This window comes from Zingiber officinale, chromosome 8B, assembly GCF_018446385.1.
Source record: "Zingiber officinale cultivar Zhangliang chromosome 8B, Zo_v1.1, whole genome shotgun sequence".
In the NCBI taxonomy this organism is placed as follows: Eukaryota; Viridiplantae; Streptophyta; class Magnoliopsida; order Zingiberales; family Zingiberaceae; genus Zingiber; species Zingiber officinale.
The window spans coordinates 5753622-5763755 of NC_056001.1; the positions used below are offsets into that span (position 1 = coordinate 5753622).

The 10134-nt window shown below is 41.9% G+C and overlaps 1 protein-coding gene across 1 annotated transcript; it reads right to left on the minus strand.

The window, feature by feature from the left end:
- Positions 1–390: 390 nt before the first annotated feature.
- Positions 391–2502, minus strand: LOC122015375. Its single transcript, XM_042572234.1, has 3 exons — positions 1532–2502; positions 1237–1426; positions 391–1144 (listed from the first exon to the last, which is right to left on the minus strand). Exons 1-3 carry the CDS (start codon positions 1922–1924, stop codon positions 624–626), a joined length of 1104 nt encoding a protein of 367 aa, XP_042428168.1. The 5' UTR covers positions 1925–2502; the 3' UTR covers positions 391–623.
- Between the last annotated feature and the right edge of the window lie 7632 nt (positions 2503–10134).

Here is a 10134-nt window from a genome sequence, read left to right on the forward strand (position 1 = left end):
GATTACACTTTTGTTTAAAAAATATTAGGGTAAAAATTAAAAAGACATTAGCAACTATAATTAATACTTTATCTATTTTCAATACTAATCAATATTATATTATAACAACATTTTAACTCATATCCATACTAATAATCAATATTATATTATAACAACATTTTAAATCTTATCCATACTAATAATATTGTATTATAGCAACTACAATTCATCTCTAATTAATACATATCAATATTATATTATATGAATAATAAACAATTTATTTATAATAATATTAATCAACATTTAATTATAAATGTCATGGATTATAATTAATGGATAGAAGAAAAATGAAGTCCATTTTTAAAAAAAAAAACAATATAAAGAACATCCTCATGACTTTTATCCAAAATATTAAATTAAAATATATCGAAAGATTGTTATTATGGCAAAACCTTTGTTCATAGTAACAAAAGATCTCTTACAGTAATAAACCCTCTTTAAAAGGGTTAAAAAAAAAAAAGGAAGATATGTGATGTAATATATAAAGGCTAGTGAACCTCTCGACTCTTAAAAGACGTCATATATCACTCGCTTTGTTAAAGTAAAAAAAAAAAAGTAAAAATAAATAAAGAAGGGTAGGCTTCTCAAAGCACCGCAGTTAAGCCGGCGACGACCTTGACGCCTGTTCTTGGCCTCGGCGGCGGCGGTTGCCACGGCGCCGCCGTCGGTGCACTGGAATCGAAGCTTTCCGAGGAGGTGTCAACGTCCGGGATCGGCTCGGTTGTTCCCTGCAGGATCGAGGCTGGGTACCCGGTGATGTTCTCGGCCGCGCTGCCCATGACCGGTTCGCGGTCGTCGTCGGGATTGGCTTCGGCTTCGACCAAGCGCGTGTAGGGGGAGATCCACTTGGCCCGCATGTAGTCGGGTTTGCGCCACGGAGGAACGTGGAGGCCCTTCTTCTTCAGGCTCTGTCGCGCTGCCTCCGAGACAACGGCGACGATCTGTTGCAGGCGGTCAGGCCGGCCGACGAAGAGGGGCGGAAGGTGATGGAGGACCGCGCGGTACAACTTGGTAGAACGAGCGATCTCGAACTCCGACCGGAAGTCGACGTCGACGAGGATGCGTTCGCCGCCGTCGATCACCACGTCGATGTAATCGTACTCTCCTGAAGTTAATCCACTCGTGAGCGGCGATGATCGGGGAAATTGGCTCAATAAGGCTTGTTCTAGATTAGGGAAGGAGCAGAAGAGTGATTACCTGCGTGAAAGGAGGGCTTTCTATCCCACTTGGACTTGCAAATGGCAGCGTCGTAGCCGAGCAATTGCAGACCTTCGACCATGATCCTCCGGCAATCGCCCTTGCACTTCGAATGCTTGGCTTTCTCCATGATTTTTGATGCGTCGGCCAAAAGATTCCTCTCGGCGACGCTCGCGCAGAGGATCAATCCCTAAGAAACCTCCCAATTTTAGTTGGAAAATCGACATCGAAGAGAAGATCCAAGATCGCAACTTTTTGTGCGGATAATTTATTGTGTCGAGTAAGAAAGACCTACCTTGATAAACTCGGCGGCATCGGTTGGGGTCGGATGATCTCCGCCACCGCGGATATCCATGTCGTCGTCGGAGCTATCATCGTACTTACCATTGAAGCAGTTACATCTGCCGCGAGGCGGCCTTTCGTTTTCCCCATCCTCCATGAAGCCGAGCACCATCTTGTCCAAGCACACGGAGCTCGGCTCCACCTCAACGACGTCGTCCGTCCGCTCCCTCTCCCTCCCATCGCTGGGCTTCTCCGCCACGGAGATCCGCATCACGCCGGGGAACTGCCGCTCGAAGAGCCTCTTGAGCCGGGACTTAGGAGCGGGCTTGGCCAGGTCGATCCTCGCCGGCGCTCTCCCGTCGATGGGTTGAACTTTCATCTGGAACGGCATGGCGCTGGCGATCATAGAGTCCAGACCTAAACTTTCCTCTCCCCTTCTCACCCTGAGCTACTGCACACTACCACTCCATCTCTACAACACTCAATTATCACAAAGCCACAAAAGAGGAAGGTGAAATCGAGGAAGAAATGGACGATCCCAAATGCCAATACAAATTCACGACGCCCAAAATTTCACAAAATGAAGCAAAGACCAGCGATCGGAGATTCTAGTTAGAGAACGTTAACAGTAATCATCGCCCCAATAATAGAACCTGAACAGCCCAACGCCTGCAGGTGTTGCTCCTCTTCCGTTTTCCTAATTTGAACCGATCACTGCGACAGACTCGATAAAAACACAAAAAAAAAAAAAAGTGCGCTTTTGAGCTTGCGGTTACTATAATGGCCTCCCCGCCGGGATCGCCGCCGTAGATTCCGCCTGAAAGATGATTTCTTCCCTGTCCTGCATCGTCTAAGACAGGAGTTTGTCCTCTTCGGAAGGCGGAGGAAGCGGGGTCGAGAAAGAGAACGGCGATGGTGTTTAAAACAGAGAATGCGAAGGGAGAGGAAGAGACAATTTCACCGCTACGACGTCACCAGCAATTGTACCCAATTTTGTATTGGTTCAGTGGGTTGATAGTGTGGACCCAATAATATCGTTGATCGGGTACATTGCCTCTTGTATGGAGCGGTTTCGAATTCGATCCTCGATCGCGACGCGTGTGCTCCTTTTTTTTCTTCAAATGACTAAAACACCCGAAATTTTCAGATAATTTCGTTCGACCGGCTGTAAAAAACCCGAAACTTTCTTGCAAATTCCTAAAATACCATCACTTTGTCGGTTACTTATGAACATCCATGCCACAATGCACCTGGCCTTAGCGCCGGGAACAAGTATGAGACTGGTATTTTAGTAATTAAATACAAAGTCAAGGGCTGATATTAAACCCAGAGCGGTTCGGGGACCGCGGGCGCGGATGGAAAAGCGTGCGTACGGACACGGGGCTGACACGTGACTCGCTTCTTTGCATGGCAACACCAGTTTGAATCCCTTCATGCATACTCTGTGAGAGCCGTGAAGTCCTTCACGTACAGTCTTGTAGATACTAATTGGATTTAACTAATCCAGTAATTTTTTATGTAAGTAAATAGAAAAATTAGTTCTAATGAAAAATCATTAAAAAAAAATAAAGTTAAATTCATTTTGAAATTAACTCGGGCTATCGACGCGGGACAACGACTACTATTGACTGGTCTTATAGATTCTCCTACTTGTTTATTTATTCTTACACGTCGGCGAGAAAGCTCTGCCGGTAAAGAATGAAATGATTAATCGAGAATGTCGACATCTTTGTGGCTTGATGCATATCCAATTAATAAGTCGGAGACAGACTGTAACGAGTTTACCTGTTGACTCGGTCAGTTCTTGGCTCGGCGAGTTCACTCGGACTCTGCATTACTACTAAATCTGCTCATCTAGTTCTTGGCTGTTTAGTTGATGAAAAGGATATCGAACAATAGTTCTACTACAAGTGTCCTAGAGGCCATTAAAGCCACACAGATATCTTCGTAACTCTATCTGATTTAACTTACTGGCCAAGTAAACGTCGATCCAAATTAAACCTGAACCGCAGATCCAAGAACTGGGCCACAGCAGCACCTGCAGACAATAAATACATGATATTTTGAGTCGCCTGGGCCCCGTCTTGTATTCAAAATTAAAATTAAATGACGCCAATCAATAATTTATCTATGGCTTTAAATGGGGGCATCTAACTGTCCTCAGATTATATATAAAAAATGGTTTATCCTTCAAATTATTGGATATGGTCTTCACCTTCCCCAGCATAAGGTATTTAGAAGTCCGATGTGGTGATCAAGGGAGGCGAATAAGTGTAGATCAAAGGCGGAAATAATAGTTGGTATGGTGGTTAAAGTCAAGACGGTCAAAGGAAGAAAATCGTCGGTTGATCAAAGTCGGCCGAGGAGGTGACAATGTACTAAGCGGGTATAAAGGATCCCGATCGACACATAGGCTCATCTAAGCAGATTGTTCATACGGGCAGGACGCCTATTGATCCTGCCCTGAAGCTGAGTAGATGGCCAACGGGTAATAACGTGACGTGGGTCTTCGTCTGCAGTGAAAGTGCTCCGCTTCTGCAATCACAAGTCGTTAGTGCCAAACCGGGAAGGGGTTCCCGGCGACGGACCTCCGACGGTCAAGTCACACAACAACCGATGGAGAAAATAGAGCAAGTAAAGAAGTGAATAGTGGTGCCCAAAAGACGTCTGCGCGTACCTCCGCGGATGGCCACCTCCCCCTTATATAGAACTTCGACGGGCTGACTGCACACTTCCCGGGCAGACACACATTCCCAAAATTTCCCCAAAAGCTAACATCGAGAAAGGGTCCCTGACGTCTTACAGTAACGGGGCGAACACATCCCTGTCAAGGCAGTGGAATCTTCTCCCGTACGATTTTCCGTCCATCAGCGTCGTCAGCCAACAGCATCGACTCCCAAAAAGATGTTGGCACGTATCCCCGGTCTAATTTGTCGGTCGTTAGTCTGATTGAACTTCCCTTGATCGTCCTGACCAGCCAATTCCCTAACCTCTTACGAGTATATCAGAGCCGATCAGCGTGAGTGACTTTGGTTTCAGTGCGTTGCAGGCTAACCCAACCCTTCTTGAATTCTTCCGGCCGATCGGCCTGTATGGGCTTCCGCTCGGCTAGTCCCTTAACTGACCACCTCTTGATTTTGACGTCCACCTAAGCGTTGAACTTCCTGGGAGGTGGGCCCTCCTAGATTATCACCGGATCACCTATATAAAAGATATCAGTTGTTCACAATTGTGATTAAACGAAGGCTAGTCCGACTGGATCACCTATCTGGCTGGACGAGCAACACCCTACTGAGCCGAGCGATCTTAGAGAAGAATAGCCTTGAGCGATCGGGCGGAGAATCCTGGCCGAACGGCTCCCCCGCTCGACCTAACAGTGGGACAACTCATCATATCCTTCTGGAAGTTAGTGCCGCTAACAACAGGACATGGTCAATAAGCAAATCGTACAACGAAAGTTTCTACTATCATGTCAAGGATTTGCACATCTTGTTAAGAAATGATATCAGAGACACTTTACTGGCATGTATTTTCATAGGACAGTTGGGAAAATATGCACACGCTTTGAGAAGCGTGTACGTCTGCTACCAGAATACTATATAGGGGGGGTCCATGCACCAATAGAGGTATGCGTTATTTGTGCTTGAGCTCTCATTATTGCTACATTTCTCCGTCATCTTTTTATTATTTTGATAATTGACTTGAGCATCGAAAGGTAACGTTGGGAACTCCTTCCTTGACTCGGCATTAACATTCTTTGTGTTACAGAGCAAAGAGGAATTTTTATATGATCAACTGAAGAGCCACATCCCAACCAACTTAGCTATCTTTTCTGACATGATCAAATTCCATTCAAAATTCTTGCTTTGTTTTGAGAATTATAGTTTAGATTTCCATCTGTTATCAAATGCATATATACTACAAAATTGCATAGAAATAAATTCTATCATTTAAAGAATCACCTCAAGCCTAAATCAAACAAAGGATGAGAGCATGCAACTTTATGTTTAATCAAGCTACACCCACAAAAGATGATGCCAATGTCAGTTGGGGCCACCTGTTTTATCAGGGTTGCCTTGTGCTTATCAGCTACATTGTTTCATGATTTTTAGAGGAATATGACAACATGATTAGTCCACCATATCTGTGTGTTATTTTTTCTTTTTCTTTTGCTCGGAAGAAAGCTTGTTGCTTTTGTAGGCAACAATGGAAACAAAGAAGGCACTCACCATTGCACTAAGCACTGAAAATGACATGCGATGCGATCAGGAGCGATTTAAGAAATTCTGTCAACATTTACTTTGAGGGCTATGACAATTGATAACTGTGTTTTGCTAAAGGTATTGATCTTTAGGAAAATGCAGTCTAAGTTTAGTCAGTGAGCAGATAATGCAGGCTGCAGAACACAGATTTACTCCTGATTCTTGTGTTGGTGGTCCTCTTTCACATAATGCAACATAGTTTACTCGACCATTTTCTTTAGCTTTGGAATATAAACATGATGGTGGGGCGGCAAAAAAGACTACAGAAATCACACGGCAGGTTGAAAGTAAATTTAATGCATGCTAAGGCAAAATGGCTGGTATTCAAATCTAATGATGCTTTAAGAGAAAAGAGAGTGACACAAGTCCTAATGGCTTTGCTTCTTTCTTTTTACTAAGAAAAAACACAAGGTTAAAGTCAGAAAATTACCTTCACTCCTGTTGAGAGTCCTTTGGTGGATCCCTTTCAAAAGTAAAGTGAGAATTGAAGCATCCAGCTGTTTCTAGTAGCAATATGACAGCAAAAGAATTAGTCAAATAAGGGAAATGCAGTCTCTAATTCAAATTCTGTGTATTTGTTAATTTCATAGAAATTTCCAATTGTAAACTCCATGTCCTAATTGAAAGGAAATGTTCTTTTTCTTTTTTAAAGAAAGATGGCAAATTAAAGCCTAGCGTTCCAACTTTTGACTTGGTTTCCCTTCCACTGCATTTCCTCAAATTCTATTTCTTAATTGTTGTCTAGATTTCCTAGTATATGTTCATTTTTAACCTTAGATCTTCTTCAAAGAATTGGGGACAAGGCTGTTGAACATCCATGATCATCAAGTCGAAACAAAAGCCATGTTTGCATATGCAACCTTGTAGAACAGTCTCCAAGGAAAATGTAATAAAATACACTCTGGTTTCTGGAATTCATAAAAAATGATGTCTTACATTCTGGTCAATATGCCAAACAAAATAGTCTATCAAAAAACTAAGCTAGAAATCTGCTCTACTTGATATAGGATAAACACCAAACATTTGGCAAAGTCAAGGAGGCAATAACCACTTGCAGAAGAGATTAAATTAATTGGGCAATTGCCACCAATCACATTGGACCACCCTATTTGTGGGAGAATGACATGCCTATATATTTATTTCAGACCTTCAAGTAATAATACAGCTTTCCTTAGAACAAAACAGAGTGCATCGTTTTCTTTATGATGCTGAAGACAAGCAGAAGTTAGATAACTTAGATGCCAAGTTGGTCAACAGAAATAGAGATTCCTTGGTAGTTGATTCAAAACTATATTTGATAATAAACTGTGAAAAAGAAAAGATTCAACAATGCGATGGATCATTAAATTGTCAACAGGGCATAGGCCATTCGAATCAAATGATTCTAATGAAGAAAGATAATATGGAAAGAAGGGAAGTGCAGCAAGAGATACATGCTTGCTCTAGAGACAAAAAAAGGGTGGTTAATTGATTCTCAAAACTACAGCCTGCTGCCTTGTGTTATAGCATTGAGATTTTTATTAGGTTCAGTTTAGCTTCATGAGATCATATACAAGGACTACTGTTGAAGGGGAAGTTCAATTATTCAAATATAATTATGACAGATCATGAGATGCAGGCATTTGAGAATATACATTTATACAGGTTCTGCCAACGAAAGAATTTCTTGTCGAAATTCTGATTCCTAAATTTTGGTAGTGCCGTAGAGAAAAAGAAAGTTTCACCTGAGATATAAGGCCTAGGCACAAAAAATAAGCTTAGGAATTATTTACATCTCTTTTACATCATTTTCGTTATTTTAATTCAATTCAGAGAATTATTTTTTATTTTTTTATACTTTTTTATTGATAGGCTACGAATTCGGAACAAAAACATAGTTAAAAACTCTTAGAACGAGAGTTCATAGCAAGGAACACATTCTGACCGTGTCCCATGGCACAGTCGTGTTCGAAGATATAGTCTCCGACACGGCCAACATGGCCAAGTTGTGCCCACAGGCACGACCGTGTCGCATTCTTGCCAGATTGGCGTGAAACATCAAACTAAACTTTAAATAGGCATAACTTTTTATTGGTGCAGAGAGCACTAGACGATCAAACCTGTATTTTGATAATGACAAAAGGGATCAAAATTAAGCTGTCTTGTTGTCTAATAAGGTGAACTAAGTGTGTAGGAAAGTTACGTTCTAAGTGATCTTAGGCAAAGGAAAGTCCTAACTGCGGTTAGGCAACGAAGTCCTCATCCGGGGGACTGGGCGAAGTCTTGGCGAGTCGAGAACTTTGAGTGAAATCCTAGAGTCGAGGACTCTAGATGAAAATCTTAGCGGTCACGGATATTAGGTGGAAGACTGGACGGGTCGTCGAACAGTTGTTCAACATGAAGTCCTGAAGTCTCAGGCGCCGAACAAAAATCCAGACGGTCTGGAGGATCGGTCTAATAAAAGATAATTTTTCCTGAGAATAGTAGATAAGGATGTTTTCTCTGAAGAGGGAATAGTAGGCGTCGATCCGACCTAGAGTTTCAGCAAAACTCAAAATCAGGATCGGACCGTTCGAAGACTGTCAAAAATTATCATTATTTAAAAATCATTTGCTTGGACTAAACTTGTTTTGCAAAAATAGAAGTTGACAGAAAATGGTGGCCCGGGCTCCCGGAAGGAGTCTGGGCGCCCGAAGTTGCTCTAGGCAACCTAGGCAACCGAGATGCCTTCACCGAGCAGCAACCCGGGTGAGGTTCAGGCCAAGCCCCCTCGTGGTCCAGGCGCCCGGAGGTGCTCTGAGCTCCCAGACGACCAAAATTCATCTTTTTGCCGAGCTAGAGCACGAGGGTTGGTCGGGTCTATGTCACGGTCAGAGCGCCCGAGGGTGATTCGGGCGCTCGGAAGTGGATAACCTTTGTTGGATCGAGTTTCAACGAGAGCACGTCACGTTAGTACAATCCAGGCGCCCGGGAGACTTCGACCAATGACTCAACAACAACATTCTGAACAACTTTCTCTTCTTCGTGCTGCTCAGAAAATGCCTCCTCAACATCCGAAAACTGCTCCGACGATGACTACGCTGAAGATCTAATCCTCCAAGTCGTCGGTATTATTTTTATTCAAGTTACTTGTGTTCCAATTATAATCATCTATTGTAACTTTCTGATTGATTATTATTTGTCCAACGAAAGGACCCTCACATACAAGCTTAGGAGTAGGAGTCGTCACAGGATCCGAACCAAGTAAATCTTGGTCGAGTTAGCATTGTTCTTTTGTCTCTTTCTTTATTCAGCTGCCTTTACTCTCTTTCTGATTGTTTTAAAACGAACGTAAAAGTCACAAGCGCTATTCACCCCCTCCCCCCTCTAGCGCACATCTCGATCCTACACTTTTAACTCAGGATGAATCAACTAGCTTACAACCTATCAAATCGAAGATAATTCTATGATCTACAAGTTTTGTTTAGGGTGGAACCCGTAAAACCACGTTTGAAGGGCCGAAAACATTGTTTTGGTGGTGTCTTGACAATTTAGAAAGGATTCAACATATTTGGAAGGCTTTGGAGGCTATAAAAGAATTTATAGGGCAATTGTTTAAGGCATGAAGGGGTTCTTCCCTCCATAAGAGGAGGGTTTTCCCGTGACAAGGAGCCTAGGAGTGTCATTTCAAGGAGCTGTCGAAGTTTACATCCACCTAGGAGCCTAGGGGTGTCAAGGAGCGCTCTCTCTCTGTTTTGAGTTGAATGCTTGTTTCATTGTTTTTCGATTGTAACTCTATCTCCATGGAATAGTACTCTAGATTTTAGGACGAGGAAATAACCTAATGTATTGTTAACAATAATTTTATATGTCTATTTATCTTTCTTTATTGCATTAGATATATTTATTTAATGACATGGTTTTATTGCGCATACACGATTATGATACTAACCATTCATCACTATATCTCAAGTGACGCAGAGAATGACTGAAAGGTGAACTCAAATCTTCACCCATAAAAGCCAAGACATGAAGGATTGGTCACAAAAGTAGTCCAAACTTTATGAGGGTACCATTGACTATCATAGAACTTAATGAGTTTATCTCGACTTAGCATCATAAAATAAGGGATGGCATGTAGAGGAACTTTCATGAGAAAGCAATCACTTTAGTAAAGACACATTGAAAGTAGGTATCGTATTTAGATAGATACATCGATATAATTTTAAAAATTTATATTGATACTTCAAAATAGACCATCTGTATACGAATAAATATTAATACGAAAATAAATAATACTCAAGGTCTCAACGGTCATCGGAAGCAAAATTAAAATCCTAAAATTATTCTCTAAAATTTTAAATTTCTTTATTGACTTCTCACACATTTTTTATTT

Bases quoted from the DNA above. Each gene is read 5' to 3' on its own strand.
- LOC122015375 (XM_042572234.1), bottom strand. From the start codon at position 1,924: ATGATCGCCAGCGCCATGCCGTTCCAGATGAAAGTTCAACCCATCGAC. The intron at 1,427-1,531 runs GTAGGTCTTTCT...GAGGTTTCTTAG, and splicing joins ATGCCGCCGAGTTTATCAAG to GGATTGATCCTCTGCGCGAG. The intron at 1,145-1,236 runs GTAATCACTCTT...GATTAACTTCAG, and splicing joins AAAGCCCTCCTTTCACGCAG to GAGAGTACGATTACATCGAC.